This window comes from Lampris incognitus, chromosome 5 (genome assembly GCF_029633865.1).
Source record: "Lampris incognitus isolate fLamInc1 chromosome 5, fLamInc1.hap2, whole genome shotgun sequence".
In the NCBI taxonomy this organism is placed as follows: Eukaryota; Metazoa; Chordata; class Actinopteri; order Lampriformes; family Lampridae; genus Lampris; species Lampris incognitus.
In genome coordinates this window covers 26,001,888-26,024,135 of record NC_079215.1, presented here as the reverse complement: position 1 = coordinate 26,024,135, position 22,248 = coordinate 26,001,888, and the positions used below count along the sequence as shown (strand labels likewise).

The window sequence follows — 22,248 nt, the reverse complement described above, 5'->3', positions numbered from 1 at the left end:
GATTGAAATAAATATAAAAATCTGGGGATAATATTCATTTTAGTAACATCAATTCTGTCAATTAATGTGAGGGGGAGAGTCATCCATCTAGCCAATCTGTCATTTACTTGAGCAACATTGGGGTCATAATTACATGGGATCAAGTTTTTGATTTGAGGTGTAATATCCATCCATCCATTGATGAGGTGTAATAGTAATCCCTAAATTACTAAACTAACTTCAGCCCATCTCTAAATGCTGTGAAAGGTTGCTGGATTGTTAATTATTTCTTTCTTGTTCATTGAGAAAAAGTATTGATGATTTAGACTGATTGACCTCAGACCCTGAAAATCAAATCGATCGATTACATTAATCAGAGTATTGTATTTTTTTTTTAGATCTGAATGCTATAACAGTGTGTCATCTGCAAATAAAGAAATCTGATGTTCTTAGCCTGAAATATTAATTCCCTTTATCCCTGCCTTATTTCTGATTGCTATTGCCAGAGTTTAAAGAGTAATCACAAATAACAAAGGAGGTAGTGGACATGCCAGCAAAGTCATTAATTTCCTTCTTAATGTCTTAAACGGCGGAAAAGACTCATTGAATTTCACCAAGAAAATATTTTTCATGTCCAAAATAGCTCTCATCACTTCATTTGCATAATTTTTAGCATTAGCTTCTGCTCCTAGCTGCGGCATATTAGCTTCTTCAGGCGTTTCTCCATTTGTCTGGATTTGTTTTCATCGCTGTCCTCCAGTTGTTTATGTGTCCTCTGTGTCGTCTTTGTAAATTTCTGTTTAATGTATTATATGAGTTTTGTATAGTTAAATACAGGATTTGGGCTGTTGCAGTGAGAGCACTTTTTAACATGTCCAACTTGCTTGCTGCCATGTTGGATTCCCATGAATGCCAAATATTTAATCACTCCCTGACATGTTACATTCAAATATGTAACTGCATTTGACCATCTATGCATTAATGGGATTACTGGACTACTTTTTATTTATTTATTATTAATTGTCATACAATGGACACATTATTGGGTCCAGTGTATGACTTTGCATCCTTTTTGATATCGTTGTTGTTGGTTGTGGAAGGCATGAGAAGGCTGTTAAGAGTCTCAGTGGGGGAAAAAATTAACACCTGGCAGTAAAATAACTTGAATGACAAAGAAAAAGGTAGAAAAAAATAGAAGCTACTCAAGGACGTGTGTTAGGTGTGAATTGTTAAGATGTCTTATGTATTCATCTCCTTGTATTCCAACTCATCCCACACATACACCATCTATTGCCCTGGATTACTTTGCAAGTTGACTGGTTACCCAGTGGAAAACCCCATCATTTTAGACAAAGAAAACTTAAGTCCAATCTAAGTCAGTGGTAGAAATGATTGACATCATGTCAGGCAATAAGACCCAAAGCCCTTACCTCAGTCTGCCAAACCTTTGCTATTTTCAGTACTATTCATATGCATCCATGTGTTAATTGCACAGGATCGATCAAAGAAAAATCTCACCTTGTGCATCTCTGATTTGTCTAAGCCTGAGAGTGCCTAGCAACACACTTCCTGTGTCTTTTAGAAGGGCAGCATCATCCAATAGGCATGGCAACAAGGAGTGATTCAGCCACATCAGAATATCTTCTCGTCTATGGGACAGATGGGGACATTTTTTTCTAAAAGTGCACAATGCAAGTTGCTGTAAAACTGATTCAGGACTGGGCTACCAGAGTGAAAAAAAGGTTACATTTTAAACATGTGAAAATACTACGTTAGCTCAGTTTTTTCTTGCTTGTCATTTCAACTTGTTAACTGAGTAAGTTGGATAAGTTTTCTAAACTCTGTTTGGGGTACAAAGTTTACCCTCTACTCTACGTGTGATCTTGTATGTGTGTGTGGGCATGAATCTCCAAATGCACCTGCTGATGTTGCGGTACTCAGGTGTACAAAGCGTGCGTTGTAAATGAGTGCGCAGTCTCAGGCTGTGTGTATCTTTGGCCGTGTCAGAATAGTTGAGAAGCAAAACCACCAACAGGAAGAACATATAAACCAGGAAGTTCTGGAAAAAAGAAGCAGACATCCGTTATATAAGATACACAACAGAAGTGTCAAAAAGCTCTATTTCTGTAATGTCAACCTTGAATGTAGCTGTTTGGGATGGTGTGTAATTGCTGTTTCCCACTCAACACGCTCCATCGAGGGTTATGTCACTCCCCTTCTCACCTTGAGCATGGTGTGTAGCATGTGGACTTTGCGGGCCTGTTGCCGAGCCTGGGACAGAGCGAAGCCTTGGGGTGGTCGGACCCTGGGGACCCGCTGAACAACCCTTTCGACCCGGGGAAAGTCTACCAACACATCTTGGTCCTCTGGACGTAGCCGACGTACAAACACTGCATAATAGACCGCTTCACACAACATCTGTTAGGGGGAAAGGTTTAGGAGCTTAGTGGGACGGTGGACCACTCACCAGGTGGCAGGAGAATATTCGGGAGTTTGACTGGATTCATTTACTCCAGGAATGCTATCAGCTAAATAAGAATATCTTTTGCGAATAAGGGAAACTGGGCATCACAAAAGTTTCATCTTTCTTTTTTTTTTGTGAACAGGGATGCATTTGAAGGAAATGGTGAATAAGGCAAACATATTATTCTCAGTGGGATCACTGATAATGATCCAACAGCTAATCCCCTCTTGTCCAACCCCCAACATCTTCTCTACCACTGACAGCTTTTTTGTCTGTGCTCGGTTTGTCATTGTGTCTCAGAAACCATGTGGCTGGCGAGGACTGCAGATTCACATTTTCTGCAAGCAGTGTACAAATAACACAACCTACAAGAAGTCGATTCATGCAATAGTGATGGCAACTACAATTAACAGTGGTTAAGTTTAGGGTTAACTTTAGGTAGCGGTTAAGGTTAGGTAATGATGCTGCCATACAACAGTTCATTTACCTTTGTCTAATCATGTGGTTTTCATAAGAGAATATCTATGTAGGCTCTACCGTCAGCCTGAGCTGGAACTAGTAAGACCATTCACATTTCAATGTCTTGATGCATGCTCAATAATCCAGGTAAGAAAATCAAAGAAGGTTGAATCAGTTCATCTGGATACATTTATTGACAGATCTGTCAATCAATGTTGTATCATGAACTGATTCAACCTTCTTTGATTCACATCTCGAGTACGTGGTGATGTCCCGTACTGTTTCACTTAGATTGGAAAATTAATGTTTTCTACCAAAATAACACATTAAGTACAAAATGTGAATTTTTAGTGCATGTATGTTTTTATTTTGCCATACAACTTAATTTTCACTGGAATTAATTGACAGAGGTATAATTTTGTAGTAATATTAAGATGAAGGTGTGTGATGGTTTATATTTTGGTGCTGTTTGTTCTTGTTTATGATATCACTTATTGTGTGGTCATATGGAGTAGGGAGATAGCGGGCCACATGGATATGGACGGGGATGTTAAGTTAATATAGACACCTGTAAGATAGAGAGAGAGGGTGAGCTGGGTTGTCGTGACCGCTGTTTTCTTTGACCACTGTGATTGCTTTGATGATGAGTTTGTGCACGTTATCATGAGTTGATCGTCTTTTTCGTTAATAAAAAGTTAAAATGTGTTTTTTTCGGATCTCAGTGAATTTTTTATTAAGCGCCTCAGATAAATTAACAGGCCCAACCTCTGCCTCTCAGCGACTCCTTTGTTCCCTGAAGTCGCTACAGCGTCTTTAACATGAGGCTTTCGGGACCAAGTGAGGCCAACTTGCTACAACTTCCTACAGTTTGTGTAAAACACAAACTGTAGGAAACCCTGCCGGCCTGAGCACCCTCATCTAAAAGCTGAGGCTAATGTGAGTAATTAATAACTAATATTTGTGTGATCTTCATTAGGTAATCAGACTAATCAATATCCCCATCAGAAAGCTATGTGAAAAGAGGGTATTTCAACCGATTTGCCTGGTTGCCTATTCTTCCGTAGTTGGGGAGTTTCCAACCCTGTAACACACTCCCACATCACTCCCCCTGCAACACTTTTCCATGATGTCCTTCATCATCTGAACAGCTCTCTACTTTCACAATAGAGTATCAAGTGTAGTACAATACTAAACACTAATGTTGTTGTGTTCTGTTGCTTTTGTAGGTAACACAATCAGTAAGTACTGCTTCGTTCCTCTGCTCCTCCTTGCAAAAATGTCGAGGTGTCCTCGAGCAAGACACCTAACCCCTAACTGCTCCCGATTAGCTGGTTGTTACCTTGCATGATTGACACCAGCATCGGTGTATGAGTGTGTGTGTGCATGGGTGAACGTGAGACATTCACTGATTGTAAAGCGCTTTGAATGGTTGTTGTAGCTAGAAAAGCGCTATAAACGTAATTCATTTACCATTTAAGTGAGGAGAGGCAAGGCAGAAATGAATTTAACTGAGTGGCCTTGCCAGCGACAGCAAAAAAAAGAAGTATAAATGAATGTGAATAGTAGATTTACATGAGAATCCTTTAAGAGTTGTTAACATCATATATTTCAGGAGAACTGGACATGTTTTTTTCTGTAGACGGAAAACAAAAGTAAAATAAAAAAAATTCCTAACCGTTGTTTTTTTAATTATAGTTTTTTTTCCCTGGGTTTTTTGGCTTCTTCTGCCCTAAGGTGCCATGCTCTGCAATGTGATGCCCTCTAATTTTTTTTCTGTGAAGTTTGTGTAGGACTCTTATTATTAATTTACAGCAGACTGAAGACAGGAATGGATTTAAAAGACAGGCTTGTTTTGAATTTCATCCAGATGCTCCACAGATTTTAGTGCAGGTTTACCATACACTTAAAATAATAGGAGAAAAAAAAAGCATCCCACCTACAAAGAAAGCCTAGGAGGGAATACTGTTGTATGTATATATTTTGGTGCATTCCCATGAGTATGTGTTTGAGTAAGAATGTTGTGACTGTGTAATGCATACATTTATGTAATTCTTTATTTGTGCACATGTGTGCATGTGAGTTTGGTTACCTTGACAGGCTCCAACAGCAGGCAGGAGCACAGGAAGCTGGAGAAACAGGAAATGAGCCACATCACGGCCACACCCTGACTGAAACCATGGCCCGCCCACACTGATATGCCATTGGCAAGAGTAATCCCTGCCCAGCTGCACCATAGAGTGGCACGTCCACACCAGGGCGGGAACCGTCTCGGACGACACACATCCGTCACTACTAAAAAAGGTTTGATGGTAGGGGGTAAAAGAAAGGAATGAAAGAAAAATGAAATGAAAGGAGAAAGGAAAGGGAGAGAGAAAGGAAGCAGGCAACAAGAGGCAAGGATACAGTGAAGGCAGGATTAAGTGGAAGTAAAGGGAAATAAAGTGAAACCTCCCCCTCTTTTCTCCCCAATTGTATCCAGCCAATCACCCCACTCTTCCGAGCCATCCCGGTCACTGCTCCACCCCCACCGCTGATCCGGGGAGGGCTGCAGACTAACCACATGTCTCCTCTGATACATGGGGAGTCGCCAGCCGCTTCTTTTCACCTGACAGTGAGGAGTTTCACCAGGGGGACGTAGCATGTGGGAGGATCATGCTTTTCCCCCCGTTCCCCCTCCCCCCTGAACAGGCGCCCTTACTGACCAGAGGAGGCGCTAGTGCAGCAACCAGGACACATATCCACATCTGGCTTCCCACCTGCAGACACAGCCAACTGTGTCTGTAGGGACGCCCGACCAAGCCGGAGGTAACATGGGGATTTGAACCGGCGTTCCCCGTGTTGGTAGGCAATGAAATAGACTGCTAAGCTACCCGGACGCCCTTGGTAAATAAAGTCAATTTGAAGAATAATGAGACTATGTTAAATTTCCATTCACAGAATTACATTGCCAGTGCATATGCTAACTATTTTAACATTTACTCATTACCTCTACATATTGCGCAACACTCTGAAGATTAGTCTGCTTGGAAGAAACAAAAGATCTGCTCTCACACATGGAGCCTGAGGTCTATTCAGCACATTATATAAAGGCAGGGGGATGCCGATGAAACAGTTTAGGGGAAGAGTAACTAGGGCTTGGAGGATATCTTTTTAGGACTACTATTTGTTCGTTAAATTATAATGCAGTGAAACAGAAACAAAGCCCACCTAAAAAGCTTAAACACACACCTGTATTAGAGGTGAAAGCAGTCTTAGGGGGGTCTCTTCTCACAGATACTGAAGACAGGGGCTCATTGAGTTTCTGAAGGAGAATCACTTCCGTCTTATCTCCAAAGATACTTGACCTGGTAAGCCCCCACCCACACACACACACACACTGTAAAACAGAGACAAATGGACAAACTGGACAATACCACACCCATTAAAAAAGCCTCTGCAAAGCCTGTAGCAGTGACTCATTCCTGAGGCTTTTAAATTAAAATCATAAAGTTATAGTGTATATAGATAAAACTTACAGGTCAGCCATTTCACTTTCATCTGCCTGAGGGAAGAAGTTCTGCCCATCTGCCAGGATATGCTTGATCAAGTCCTCATCTGTGTGTGTAGAAGAACTTGACTTGAGTCAATTCTTGAGTGCTAACATTTAATGATAAAAATCTTTATTAATGAACATCTAATTTGGTATGGATAAGTGTCAAGCCACTTGAATTAATGATATGTACTGCCTGGTAACTACTGCTGGGATAGGCTGTATAAAATTATTTCATAGGGCATTACTTGAAGGAAAACTACGTTATTTTCAGCCTAAGCCCTATTTTCCTATCGTTTGGATTCAAACAGAATAATGGACAACATAATCTTTTAAATCGATCCTGTACTGAGCAAGCTCCCATCAGCCAACTGCTGCACACCAAGCTGCAATGTAATCCTTCAGGGCCACAGCTCGCCAAATAGTGTCCACTAAAAGATCTATTTTTTTTGGCACTAACAAGCTCACAATGTTTTGAGAGGTGTCTGAAAAGAACTTCCGTTATGAAGAGACAATCCCAGTACAGCCAGACAGTGCAGTGATGGACCTTTTTTTTTCAATTTCCTGGCGAACACTTCGACTGTAGTCTTCCTTTCTTTCAAACTATTTTTTTGATTAATTTTCAAAAATACAGATAGACTAAACACTCAAGTCAATACACACCAACACAAATATCCCCTCTCCCCTCCACCCCCACTACTACATCCTCTCCACCCTGCTATCCCTACTCTCCCCCATCCAAAAACAAAAAAACAAAAACTACAACCAATGCAAACTTCATAAAGGAAAATATGAAAAAAATTATGCCAATCAGTATACTTAATGAGCAAAAAAAAAAAAAAACCGAATAAAGTAAAACATATAAACAAACAGAAACACAGGAGCACCAAACAGGGGGCAGCCAAGAAATGGTGGCGCTCTGCTGGTTATTCCCAGGTCTCGGTTTGTCACAAGGGGTGATCGGGCTTTTGCTGTTACAGCCCCCACACTATGGACCTCTCTTCCTGTTGAACTAAGACTAACCAAGTGTCTAGCTTCTTTTAACCCTTCTTAAAACTTTTCTTTTTATGAAAGCTTTTACAAATGTTTAAAGTTTGTTTTTATTTATTCATACTGTTTTTATTTATCTTACTTATTTGGTCTTATTCTTATGTTTGCCTTATCTAGTTTTATTTCTTTGTAAATGTAAAGTAGTTTGTAACATTGTTTTAGAAAAGTGCTATATACATGAGTTATTATTATTGTTATTAAATGTGAATTCTAAAAGTCAGTCATGATGTGGGTGAACTTTTTTTTCCTGCTAACATCTATTTCAGCATCTCTGATATATTCTCTGCACCACTGTACTTAATCACCTCTTATTTCACCTGTATATAGTAAGTCCTTGTGTATATATCTGAAGATTGTTGTGTTGTAGTGTTGTTATTCTATGTTAAGTACACTGAGAGCCACGAAACCGGAGTCAAATTCCATGTGTGTACAAACCTACGTGGCCAATAAACACGATTCTGATTCTGATTTAACATTAGGTTTGCTACGAGTAGGCTTTAAAGGACAAGTATGACTTAACGGGTAAGGTTTATCAAGACCACGATAAAAAAGAAATAAAAATTAGAAAAAAAAAATAAATAAAAAAATATCAATAAAATGGGCTTGACCTCCTGCAATCATAGATATGCATATGTATTTGTATATATACGGCTCAGAAGAGTTATACATATATATATAACTTTGTTAAAAGAAACGCTCAACGGTAGGGAAAGTAAGGAGCAAAATAATCCAGTGATTCAAGTAAATTCTTTATGAGACAGTACAAGCCTGTTATGAGACAGTATAAGCCTGTTTCATGCCATAAGCAACATCTGATGGTTGCTTATGGCATGAAACAGGCTTGTACTGTCTCATAAAGAATGTACTTGAATCACTGGATTATTTATATATATATAAAAAATACAAACACACTTATTTACATTTGTACCATACACCTACATCTACATACAAATATCTGCCTTCACAAGCATCCATGTGCATACACAACAATGACGTGCAGTCAGGGTAGGCAGGTACCCTGTGACAATTTAATCAAAATAGCCATAAAACAAATTCATAACAACATCAAAATCTCACTCTAGTTACAAGTATGCTGTTATAACATATTTTTAACGATATTTTTATGTCCTTGTCCTTTTTAAGTCCTTAAACTTCTGAGAGCGAAACGCTGTATAGGGCATAAGCTTGCCTACTTTTTCCAATGGTAAGGGTAGGCTCTGCTTTTTTCAGGATTGCCTTTAATGTGAATTTCGGGGGTTTGCGCATGTGTATTGCGTAGCTTAAGGTGAAATCGATGGACAAGAAAAGGCACTGCTTATGGCGGGAGTGCCATAAGCCTTCAAGGTCACGTCACGAAGAGATTCGTGCAGAAAGAAAGGCGAATGGACTTGATCTTCAAGTAAAGGTAAGCCAGTGATTTTGCGCGTTTATGCTCGTGGCAGTGTTAAATTATTCTGTAAATGTGTTTATCATGTAGTGTGGCTGTGTTGGACAAGTTAACATATAAATATGATTTTTAATTTGATTTTATTCGCTAAATTTTGAGTATTTTATAGAATGCTTCCTGCATCAGACAACCATCACTGAAACACCTTCCCTATCAGCTGCACACACTCGTTATTTCACATGGATGTGAAACATATCTATAAGATAATAATAATTATCTTATAGATATGTTTTAATTCAAGTTTCATTGTTCATTTTTACAAATCTATACAAAGTTTGCATGATATTTATTGTTCATTTTTACAACTCTATACAAATGTAGAGTTCACAAAGGTATGCAACTGTTTGTGTAGCTGAACTGAAGTGTTTAGTAATGGATTTTACAAATCTATACATTTGAATTGATATTTATTGTTCATTTTTAGACCTCTAGTTTGAATTGGTATTTATTGTTCATTTTTACAAACCTATACAAATGTATGCCACTGTTCTTACATTCATGTGATATATATATATATATATATACGTATATATATATATACATATATATTTATATACACGTATATATACGTATATATATATACGTATATATATATATGCTTATGTATAAGACAGTACAAGCCTGTTTCATGTCATAATCACACACATATATATATGCTTATGCCATGAAACAGGCTTGTACTGTCTTATAAAGAATTTACTTTACTCACTGGATTATATAACTCCATGATTTATATTGTGGCTAAAGCACTTTGGAAGTCTGATAGCACCAAACAAACAACCCTTTTAATGATCATTATTTGTTGAGTGCTAATTGCCCAAAAGGACTACCTTACAGCTTGGTGTGGAGCAGTTGGCGCAAACTAGCTTACTCAATGCTGAATCACTTTGAAAAGATTCTGCTACCCATGACTTGGTTTGGTAGGAAAATAAAGCTTAGGTAAAACAAAACAAAAACAAAACAGAATTTCCCTTTCATGCTTGATTTTAACTTTACTCTTGAAGCTGTTGTTACCTGAAGAGGTGAAATACTTGTTGTGCTGGTCAGTTCCTTCCTCGTCGTCTGGATTGAAAGTCATGTCGACTCCTAGGTGTCTGCTTCCCTGACCTCTCTTCAGCCTAATCAGCCCCGCTCCCATCCCCATCCCTCCTACCACAGACACATCACTCAAGAGCTCTGGCCAATCCCGGTCATCTGTCTCCTCCTGTTCAGCCATGCCCCAGCTCTCAACACTGCAGATGGGGAGAAGAGGGAGTGAAGTGTCTTGATGCGACTCCCAAACATGCCTGGGACGACCCCCAAGGTTGGACAACCCCGGGGCTTGAACCCAGGACCTTCTTGCCTTTTACAACATATTTTATAGATTCTAACTTATTTTGGCCTTTTCTTTTTTTGTTCATTCTTCTTCCATCTTCCTCCTCTGATAAATAAAAAATAATATCTAACCAAAAACTATTGCCATGGCAACAATCACTCACCTTTTGGTTGATGGAGTGGGCAAATCTATGTTGGTCTCTTCTGAGTTGGTCTTGAAGAGGGAGAAAGAGAGAAAGACAGAGAGAGAAGACAGACACTAATGAGATCAGCAGGGATAAAACCTTCAAAATATTAAATTTCACTCATTGCCTGAAATCAGTATTTTATTTTAAAAGGCACAGCACTAAGACAAAGTCAGCACGTGAGAAGTCCTGAAAACTGATCTCATTTAGCCTCCAAGGACAATGCACCAAAAAAAACAAACCAAAAACAAAACACCACACCACTTGTAAACAAACAACAGGTGTTAGCGCAAATTGTGCTTGATAAAATGTCCAGTCAAAATGTCCCCTGAGGCCATACCTCGCCATGGATTCTGTTGAAAAAGAGGAAAGAGCTTCCTGCCACAGAGTTGTCCAGGAAATCATCAATCTCCACTGACTCTTGGTCAGCTTGGGGAGGCACGTGCTCTACAGACACACACTGGTACACATACACACACACACACACACACACACACACACACACACACACACACACACACACACAAATATAACTATTTATAAATAAATACATAAATAAATAAGTATGTATGTATGTAATATAAAAAGACTCTGTGTATGGCCTGTATGGGTACTTTAAACCTTGATGGTGTGCTGACCGTGATGGTGTGCTGGTTTTGGGGCATGTTACCTTGCTGCGGCTCATTCTGAAGAGCGTGTAGACAAGCAGGTAGAGAGGGTAAACCACCAGACAGCTAACCAGGCCTACTGCCACTGTCTCTCCACTCAGTGATGAGAGCATAGACACTGCCCTTGGACTGTGAAACGGGAAAGATACAAGAAACAAAAGATTCTTTAAATTTAGTCTCTCGGAAAACCTTAAACACAAGAGGAAACAACCAGAAGAACCCCACACACCCTTGCACACACACACACACACACACACACACACACACACACACACACACATACTCTTGTACCTATATCTTTTGTCCACCACAGTGCTGTACCACAGGGTGTTGGCCAACAGACAGAGCTGTAGTAACACAGCACAGCAGGTTGCTCTTTGCAGCCTAGTGAACGGACTGCGGGTTGGCCGTTCCCATAAAGACACCCAGAGGTGACTCTCACACAGTGCCCTCTCCAGTTCATATACCAACAGGCGGGACAACTGACGAAGCACTGCCTCTTCTTGGGTTTGTAGAAAAACAGAGAAGTAAGGTCTTAGAGTTAACACCAAAAACAACACCAGCCGAAAACAGCAAAATCCTTGGTAAATATCACATTTAAGCAGTCATCTGCTTCCAACCTGTTGATTCCACCCCAATCTCCACCCGTCCGTCTGTCCGCTCATTGTCCACTGACAGCCACTCCTCAACCAGGAAATAGTAGCTGCTTCCTGTCTGCAGGTCTTTCACCAAGACGTACTGAAGCAACCATGCTGGGGACAGACCTGAGTTTGGAGATGTAATCAACTGTTACCAATGGTCAATATTAGAATTTCATACCAATGGCCAATATTAGAATTTCATTGGCAGTGACAAATAGTAGGAGCACTAAGAAAAGAGTTGAAGGTAGGTAGGTCATGTGTCCACCAGAGACCTCTTTCAAAGAAACGTCACTAGCACTACTGCTGGAGGTAAGCACTTAAACAGTGCTGTGTGAAAAACGTAATGGACGGAGATATTCAGTACAGGATATACACATATATAATGTTACTATAAAGAGGTGTTTTCTGATACCAACACTACAGTATTTATTGATTAACCCTGGTTTGTTTTCATTTTTCCTATCTGCTTTGCCTCTCCTTCCTCCCTTATTGTTGTTGGACCTTAGATTGACATTGATGAGCTGTGTGCTTGAGCACAAGTTTTTTGAAAGAGGTGGAACATTCACCGAGCTATGCTCTAATGGTGCTGTGCTCTAAAAAGAGATCAGGTTTGGGTTGAGAGTGCTAAAAGCTCAACCTTTCCATAGAAAACAATGTAAAAATACAGGTAGGGATTTTTTTATGGGTGTTTGGTGGACACAAGGCCTTACAGTTTTTGAGATTCCATGTGTTTGTGTGTGTGTGTGTGTGTGTGTGTGTGTGTGTGTGTGTGTGTGTGTGTGTGCACGCAATTGTGTACGTACCCTTGTTGTCATGCCAGATTCGTATTTTCCAGATGTTGCCCAAGCTGGTGTCAGTGGCAATGCGGAAAATGTCAAGTGCATTGCGAGTGAAGGCTCCTCTGCTGTCAAGATGGCGGTGCCCACTGCGGCTCTCACGCCCATACAAACTAATTCCAACATGGGCTGTGGTACCTTTGGATAATAGGGAGCGTATAGGGAGGCAAGGTTACAGATATCTTAGATATCCTGGAAACTTTAAAACACTCATTTTAAATTGTTTTTCTCCTTCAGCCTGTGGAGTGCAATGACTAATCTAGCAACTCTCTATCTTCACTGTCCTCAATAGATGCTAACAGTGACATATTCCCTTTGCCCCTTGACCTAGCTTACCTGCCCCTTGGCTCCAGCCAGTCTTGACCTGTACCTCGTATTTAAAGAGCCCATCCCGGCCACAGAGTGGAACCACACCGGCCCTTCGCAGGTCCAATTGGTCCAACTTGTGTAAGATGGCTGCAGCCACAGCATAGCATAGCAACCCCAACACACACACTAACAAAACCACCAGGCTTGGGGCTCCTAAACGTTCCTGAAGAAGAGAAAGGGAATGGTTAGTCTAAGTATGTGTGTTTATGTTTTTGAATTAGGGCTGTCAAATTATTAAAATTTAAATTGACAATAATTGTGGCAAAAATATTGATTTTGCCACCCCCAGTTCATGTGTATGTGTATACATATGTGTATGTTGGTGTTCATGAGTGAATGAAAGGAGGAATAGAGACTGAGCTGGAAAGTATAATTTTGAGCCAAGTAAGCACTGAGAGCTTGGCTTAATATTTTTTTTCACTAACTACTAGGCCTATATGTTGCTGTATGTGATAGTACAACTGCTAGAGTTTTTAATGATATTGTCATTTATTTGTGGTTGTATGTGCATGTATGGGCATTTGCACTCCAGTGAGTGTGTTTTTGTGGGATACTGACAGGCATCAAGAATTCGATGGCATTCAAAGGAACAAACAGGGAGGCAGCGAAGTCTGTGAGGTGCCTGGTCCTGCAGACAGCCCTGCTGGCATTGGTTGCTGCCAGAGGCACCATACCATCTGTTCGCCACTGCTTCTCACTCTCGCTGAAGTACTGGCAAAGAGAGACAAACACTCCCACCTCCAGATGCAGGCCCTTGGATAGGGAGGCAGAACTACAAGCCGAAGTCACGTTGACAAAGTAGTCAAGTGTGGTGTCATAGAACCTAGTGAAGAGAGGACAAAGGCTAAGCAATTTGTCTGTTATTTCAAGGCTGGTCAGCTCATCTAGAGAGTCTCTTGTAGTGCTCTGGTGACAGAATTTGTGGCTTGAAAAAGACCATGACTGAAACACCATCTCAACATTTTCAGCTAAATATCTGTAATATGATTTGATAATAGTCTCATACTTTACTAATACCTGAAGAGAAAATCTCTTTCCAGTTAACCCCCTTAACAAGAGGCCATAACACAGGGTCAGATAAAGAATAGCACAAGTAGAACAAATGTGATTTCTAGGTTTTGTACACTGACACTTCAAAGCCGACATGGGATTAGAAACTTCCATCCATCCATTATCCAAACCGCTTATGCTGCTCTCAGGGTCGCGGGGATGCTGGAGCCTATCCCAGCAGTCATTGGGCGGCAGGTGGGGAGACACCCTGGACAGGCCGCCAGGCCATTACAGGGCCGACACACACACACACACACACACATTCACACCTAGGGACAATTTAGTATGGCCGATTCACCTGATCCACATGTATTTGGAGTGTGGGAGGAAACCGGCGCATCCACAGGAAACCCACGCAGACATGGGGAGAACATGCAAACTCCACACAGAGGACGACCCCTAAGTTTGGACAACCCCAGGGTTCGAATCCAGGACCTTCTTGCTGTGAGGTGACCACGCTAACCACTGCGTCACTGTGCCGCCAGGATTTGAAACTTGTACTATTTTTTATTCTATCATAAAAAGTCCTGAAACTTGCTTAAATAGTATATATAATATGACAAATAAAATTATCACTTACTCTGGGGATATAAATAAGGTGTACTTTCTGTGGTCCAAGTCATGCCCCCTGGTCATACTGAGGGTGATATGTTTTCTGTCTGTGCAGTTAAACTCATTAGGGCGTGAGTAGTAATGGAGGTAGGCTGTGATGTGGGGTTCCTCAACATCATTTCCTCTTTGAGGGTCCTCAATGCCATCTGCATTAGGTAAAAGGCAAAACAAAAGTTTAATTTTTTTAAGGGATTTAAGACATGATATATGATACGATACAATATCCATCCATCCATCCATCCATTATCCAAACCGCTATCCTGCTCTCAGGGTCGCGGGGATGCTGGAGCCTATCCCAGCAGTTATTGGGCGGCAGGCGAGGAGAAAGCCTGAACAGGCCGCCAGGCCATCATAGGGCTGACACACACACACATTCACACCAAGGGACAATTTAGTATGGCCAATTCACCTAACCTACATGTCATTGGACTGTGGAAGGAGACCGGAGCACCTAGAGAAAACCCATGCATACACAGGTAGAACATACCAACTCCAGACAAAGGATGACCCAGGACAACCCCCAAGGTTGGACTACCCTGGGGCTCGAACCCAGGACCTTCGTGCTGTGTGGTGACCGCGCTAACGACTGCGCCACCGCACTGCCCAATACAATATGGTATTTGTTATAATATGATAATATCACAAATGATTGTTGTGGTGAAATTCTTCACGAGCAGCCGAAAAAAAACAAAACATCAATGAAAATAAAATGAGATGAAATCTTATAATTCAGATAGTGCATTTTCTTGGTGTGTGTGTCCTACCCTCCAGAGAAGTAAAGTTGAGCTGGACAAAAAGCCCAGCTTGCCGGTTGCTGTTTCCTGTGCTGACCCTAACAATGATGGAGTCACAGTGGCTGATGTTAACAGCCTGCGTCGTAGGGCCCCCTGCCATTCCCTCAGGACCTGATTCCCCTCCACCGCTGCCACTGGCACTGCCATTGTTGATGGCAACAGTGATGGCTTGGCTATCATCCAGGCCATAGATGGGAATCTGAGTGCCATTCTCTGTGCGAAATTCCATGGAGGCCACTTCGGTGGAAATGGTATAGTTGGCTATGTAGTTAGAAGGATATGGATTGGGACCCACCTGAGGAGAGATGGGGAGAGGGAGGGAGAAAGATCAGATTAGATGCAACAAGATTGCGAGAATAAAAAGCTAACAACACGGAAAAAAGCGAGACCACTCTGAGGGCTCTAGTTTCTGGATGGTGCAAGGACTGCGGTAGCGCAAACCCAGGCTTTGTGACAATTTCGTTGGGCACAAGGTGGTTTTTCCCTCGTCTGGGCGTGTTCGCTAATTTCCGGTCTCGCCATGACATCACTTGCACCAAAATAGGTTGGGGGGGGCAGTAGAGGGTATGTCAGTCAAAATCAGGTGGTGCAGTGCTAGTTTAGTGTCAAATAAAACCAAAAATTATACCTGCATCTCCACCTGGTCAGAGCACGTCTTAGCGCAGACGCAGGCGTTGAGTGGTAGTTTACGGGATTTAGGCGAAGGTGCACTAAGCATAGACATCCAAAATCACACATGCCACTTTAGTATATGTAATGGTGGCCTATTTTGTGAATAACTTAACTAATGAGTATTGTCCTAAACCTTTTTATTCACAAAACATAATATCTGCATATGTATCATTGTCTTCCAACATGAAACATTCAATGTGCATCATTACACATGGAAAACAATATGGTCATGGGGATTTCAATATTTCATATAACCTCATTCAACCTGAAAGAAGTGATTTCCCAGACTAATTGATCTGTGATCACAACTATTTAAGGTCTCCTGCTGTGTTGATAGATTGGAAGGAAAGAGAGAAAGATGCTGGTGAGTACGAAGACACGTTAAACGGTAGCCTGTCAAATAATCATGTTTGCATGTCGTTTCATATCACATTGGAATTGTGTTAATGTCTGTTGTATGCACACTTGGCGACTCTGCACCTTCTGAACAAGGACATCAGTTTCCTCCTGGGAGAATTTTTTCTGCCTTAGTTGGTCTAGACTTTCACTGTCCATTGTGAAATTTGAAGTTCGCTGTGACAGAGTGCGTGCGCTGCTTTTAAAGGTAATTAGAGGAGCTGATTTGATTGGCTGTAATGGAAGACAGCCCCCAACCACCCCTACTGATAATTTATTCCTCCTAATCCAACCCTTTCACAATTGTGCCTCCGTTGCACCTGATCATCGCCAGCGCAGCATGTCCCGAAATTAGCAAAAAAAGACGTGTCATGAACGAGCACCAGCGCCTTCAACTGCGCTATGACCCGGAACTAGAACCCAGAGTCATTCTTCAGTCACATGTACAGACCAGGGACAAATTAAAGAAAAAGCCAATATAAAGCGTCTTGGTAAGGTGTTGGTCCACCATGAGCCTCCAGAACAGCTTCAATGCTCCTTGTCATAGATTCTACAAGTCTCTGACTCTACTGGAGGGATGGACACCATTCTTATAAAAGATATTGCCTCATTTGGTGTTCTGAGGATGGTGGTGGAGAGCATTGTCTAACACGTCGGTCCAAAACCTCTCACAGATGTTCAGTTGAGTTGAGATCCATTCAATGACCCCCTTGTGCCCTGTGGATGGGGGCATTGTCATCCTGGAAGACAGTACTCCCATTAGGACAGAAATCTTTCATCATTAGCGTAGTGGTCTATTCCGTTGCCCACCAACATGGGGATCGCCAGTTCAAATCCCCATGTTATCTCTGGCTTGGTTGGGCGTCCCTTCAGACACAATTGGCTGTGTCTGCGGGGAAACTGGGGGGAAAAGCATGATCCTCCCACATGCTACATCCCCCTTGTAGGACCCAAATGTCTCCTAATAGTTATTCATTTTTAATAAGTAATTTGAGTAATTAGTTTAAATACTTATTTTTTACACATCGTATACTTTACGTAGCTGCTTTCTTTATGTATTAAGTTCGCTGCGTAGTCTTAGAAAGGTGCATGTCACTTTAAGAACTGGAGAAGGGTGTTCCTGGGTTAACGCGCTCCGGAAGAAGTAAGCGGAAGGGTGAGTTGCCTAGAATGGAAGAGTGGAGCCACACGGTTTTTCTGACCGTGCATAGCCTACGTGTATTCGTGCATAGCCTATGTGTATTCGTGCATAGCCTATGTGTATTCGTGCCTTGTGTATACGTGTATTAGATCAGGTTAAAAGCTATTGTTTCATGGATACAATTCATTATTTCACTGTATGTCTTCAAGCAAGTTTAAATAAATACTTAAAACGCAAAGGAAGAATCACTCTAGGACGAAACAAACAAGTATAAACACGTGTCAGCCATAAGGCTCTTCTCTTTTATTTAGTTTAGTTTATCAGGATAGTTATAGCAGCCCTTACACCCCTGGTGAAACTCCTCACTGTCAGGGGAAAAGAAGCGACTGGCGACTCCACATGTATCAGAGGAGGCATGTGGTAGTCTGCAGCCCTCCCTGGATCGGCAGAGGGGGTGGAGCAGTGACCGGGACGGCTCGGAAGAGTGGGGTAATTGACTGGTTGCAATTGGGGAGAAAAAGGAGGGGGGGGGGAGTTTCATCATAGGATAAAGGTGATCACTCAGAATAACAACAGCAAAAAACCTAGTCCCTCAAGTACACCATGTAGATGACTACCCATGACTTTTCAATAGCGCTGGCTGGGTAGTTTATCGATGGTTACTACTACTTGTGTTAAGTATAAACTTGTCATTCTTGTGAGCTGAACCAGGAAGTAGCTCAGCAATGAAAGTGACCATGGATAATATTGGACATTTCAGGGTAATAACTTTTAATTTGCACTTTCATTTTCACTTTCAAACATGTGGTTTAAATTGGACTTGTTAAAAACATTTCTGATACTCGTGTTCTGTTGCCCCAAAAGATGCCATTGTAAAGCTGTGTCCAGCAGTGGTCCTGTGTCCGAAATCTCTTCAATGAAGCCGGTTTTATTTGCTTTGTTGCATATCATAACTGATACGCACAATGGCAAAAACTAAAAAAATAAGACACAGGTTGTAGAAATCTGGAATTATCCTTTAAGTGTTTTGTCAGAAAATGTGAAAATACCCAGAGCTTTTCTTAAATTGCTGACTGACATGCTCTTTGGTATTTATTTCAAGAGATCGGTCAAAAGCAGAGCTCCTATCATTGTGTGTCATTTATGTGGTGCCAAATGTGTCTCGCTGTACCCGCAAAAGTAGCTGCATGATGCTGTTTCCTGCAGCAGCCTTGCCAAGACTGTTGTTGAAAGCTCTGGGGATGGAGAACCGCTGGCACTCTGTGATATTGAAAGGTAGAACAAAGTTAGAACAAAGTTGATAAAGCTAATAGAATACAAATCAGAGTAGTCATTTGTCATGTCAGTAGCTGCTCTGACTCATAAACTACATCCAAAAGCCGCAAAACATGAAAACAACACTATATGACGTGAAAAACAAGATCTAAATACCCCCATACCAAGTTTACCACACACACACACACACACACACACACACACACACACACACACACACACACACACACCGGAGGTTAAATGATCCACTGAAGGGTGAAGTACTGAAATGAAAACAGCCACTAGGGGGTATAACTGGTTGGGTCTAAAAAGGCAACTCTTCTCAGTTGGTGTTTACATGAAAGTTAAATTAGATTTGAATCAGATTAAGAAAAAATAATTTGACTATTGCAACTGCCGTGTAAACACCTAACTCAAACTATCTTAATCAAATCAAGGTCTAAATCGACGCAAGCATATTGCGATTAACAGGGCTAGATCACCCCCCCCCCCCAGTTGTATCCCAATTGTCTCCCCAACTGCATCTTCCGAGCCATCCCGGTTGCTGCTCCACCCCCTCTGCCGATCTGGGGAGGGCTGCAGACTACCACATGCCTCCTCCGATACATGTGGAGTCGCCAACCTCTTCTTTTCACCTGACAGTGAGGAGTTTCACTAGGGGGACGTAGCGAGTGGAAGGCTCATGCCATTCCCCCCAGATCCCCCTCCCCCCCGAACAGGCACCCCGACCGACCAGAGGAGGCGCTAGTGCAGTGACCAGGACACATACCCATATCCGGCTTCCCACCTGCAGACGCGGCCAATTGTGTCTGTAGGGACATCCAACCAAGCTGGAGGTAACATGGGGATTCAAACCAGCAATCCCGGTGTTGGTAGGCAACGGAATAGACTGCTACGCTACCCGGACATGCCCAGAGCTAGATTTTTTTGTCAATAATTTGATTTACTGTGCTTTGCATACACCTCAAAAAACAATAAACAGCTGACAAAGGACGACATGTCGAGCACCAGTAGATTGACTGTATTTCTGAAGCAAGCTCAATGAAATGAAGGATCTTAATATCCTAAAATTTTTGGGCAGGGAAAAAAACAAAAATGCAGACATTTTACAAAAAGTCTTGAACACAATGTCAAAAGCGAGGTTCCAAGAAAAACAACTTCTGTTCCATTAGTTGACTATCGAATGAGTCTTGTATGTTTGAATTACTGAAGAGATTGCATTATTGTAAAAACTGTAATCAGATTATCTTAATCAGATTATTGACTCTATCTGAACAAAGTAATTGACCACCAGTCAAATTCAACATGCAGTAAGACCTAAACTAGTTATTTTTGATGTAAATATATTAAAACAACATTATGTAACTTTTTTACCTTAAAATAACAGCTTCAAAATCCTTTTGATAGTACACTGATTTGTAATAGGGAGAATGGTGCCTATTTCATTCCCACTCCGCGCCCCGAAAGCCTTTTCTTGGACTATGTAACGTGGGGTTGTTGAGTGGGTACGAGCTCCCGCTAGCTATATTTTTTTCCCTAGGATGGCGAGGCATGGCCCACCCTACTCTGCCTCTGATATTCTTACCCTAATCCTAACCAAGCTCACTCCTCGTGCGACCAACTAACGACCAACCAATGAAGGCAACGAGTACTAGCCAACTAGAAGTGGTTATTTTAAGGTTAAAAAATTTACATAATGTTGCTTTCATTGGATAAATACATTTTTGAAAATTGACTGGTAGACCATGATTCCCCACATTAGACAATACGCCAGGAGCAATGTCGTGAACAAAGTTATGAGAGAAACCATTAATTGCTCATGGGAAAAGATTACTAATGCGCTGGCATGGAGCGAAAAAGCACCTGCATCATTTTGATAGGCGATTTTGTAATAACAGGTGTTTAATAATTCTGCTTCAACACAATCTTAATGAACTCCACTTTTCACTTAATGTCTATGAAATATTTGTGAAATTAATATTGTCTTCCATTTTTTTCTTCAGTAACAAAAATGGTCAAAATGAAAAAATTAATAAAAATTATGTAGCATGGGCTTTATCATTTTTCCCATAAACACGTGCATTGAGCTATTGCGAGAGGACTGTATAAATGTTGACTTATCCAAAGGCCAGTTATAGTCTGAGCACTGACACATAAATCAAGCATCATCAATAAGAAGTGATGGTGGTGATTACACAGTCATCTTCTTCGGGCTCCCACTCTCATGATTTCTTTTTACCCACAATTAGTTTTTGAGCCAAAGAATTAAAATTCTCTATTGCAGCAATTCAAAATGTTTGTCCCTAGATCATTCAAAACGGTACTTCAATGCTGCAATTTAGTGGTCCAACAGAGTTGGGACGGTATGATACGGTTTCTGGTTTTTATTATAATGCCCTGGTATGCACGCACGCACGTGCGCACGCGCGCACACACACACACACACACACACACACACACACACACACACACACACACACACACACACACACACACACACACACACACACACACACATACCTGGACTTTCATTGCCATGGTAGCAGAGCAGACTCTGGGGATCGGCCAGCTTCCCAGTGGCAGCAATCTCTGCTCCTCTCAGTACCAGCGGCTCCTCATTCAGCACACGGCCATGCATGAGGATCGTCATAAGCATGGAGGACAGGCTGTAGGCCTTGGCTGCCACGCGTAGAGGGTGGGGCTCCAGAAAGGAGGCAGAAGGGTCCATGGGGGCACTTCCTTGATCCTCACTGGACAAATTAGAAGAGAAGCCAGTGGAGAAGGAAGAGTCCCCATACATGCCATGAATATAAGTCTGGGAGGCCAACTGGCTGACCTGATGGATCAGGTCACCTAGGGGAAGGACAAAAGAAGGAGAAGGAAAAAAGTAACAGCTGAGTAAAGTAGAGTTTCATGTAAGCAGTTACTGTTACCTTAACCCCGAGCCTGAGTATTTAAGTTGATTTAAGTTTCCTTTATTAATCCTCTTGGGGAAATTCAGTTACTGCAAATTAACTCATCCTAGCTGTGATCTGTGCAGCTAGGAGCAGTGGGCTGCCGCCTTCATGCTGCACCTGGGGACCAACTCCAGTTCTTTTCCCATTGCCTTGGTCAGGGGCACAGACAGGAGTATTAAGCCTAACAAGCATGTTTCTTCTGAAGGTGAGGGAAACCGGAGCACCCGGAGAAAACCCACCGCTCACATGGGGAAAACATGCAAACTCCACGAAGAGGACGACTTGGGATGACCGCCAAGGTTGGACAACCCCGGGGTTCGAACCCAGAACCTACTTGCTGTGAGATGACAGTGCTAACCACTGGGCCACCATGCCACCCAAGTAGAGCGATAAAAGAAAAAAGACACATC

General features: G+C 41.7%; 1 protein-coding gene across 1 annotated transcript in view; it reads right to left on the bottom strand.

The window, feature by feature from the left end:
* The window catches only part of pkd1a (polycystic kidney disease 1a), a 117,231-nt gene that overhangs the window by 17,632 nt on the left and 77,351 nt on the right, over nucleotides 1-22,248 (bottom strand). The window contains 19 exon segments of the mRNA XM_056279536.1: nucleotides 1,498-1,628; nucleotides 1,899-2,038; nucleotides 2,203-2,397; nucleotides 4,992-5,194; nucleotides 6,131-6,246; nucleotides 6,418-6,496; nucleotides 9,943-10,160; nucleotides 10,407-10,456; nucleotides 10,768-10,887; nucleotides 11,098-11,224; nucleotides 11,387-11,597; nucleotides 11,716-11,859; nucleotides 12,540-12,710; nucleotides 12,909-13,104; nucleotides 13,500-13,764; nucleotides 14,572-14,749; nucleotides 15,368-15,692; nucleotides 18,778-18,866; nucleotides 21,402-21,734. Of these exon segments, the coding sequence (XP_056135511.1) occupies nucleotides 1,498-1,628; nucleotides 1,899-2,038; nucleotides 2,203-2,397; nucleotides 4,992-5,194; nucleotides 6,131-6,246; nucleotides 6,418-6,496; nucleotides 9,943-10,160; nucleotides 10,407-10,456; nucleotides 10,768-10,887; nucleotides 11,098-11,224; nucleotides 11,387-11,597; nucleotides 11,716-11,859; nucleotides 12,540-12,710; nucleotides 12,909-13,104; nucleotides 13,500-13,764; nucleotides 14,572-14,749; nucleotides 15,368-15,692; nucleotides 18,778-18,866; nucleotides 21,402-21,734 (3,291 nt within the window).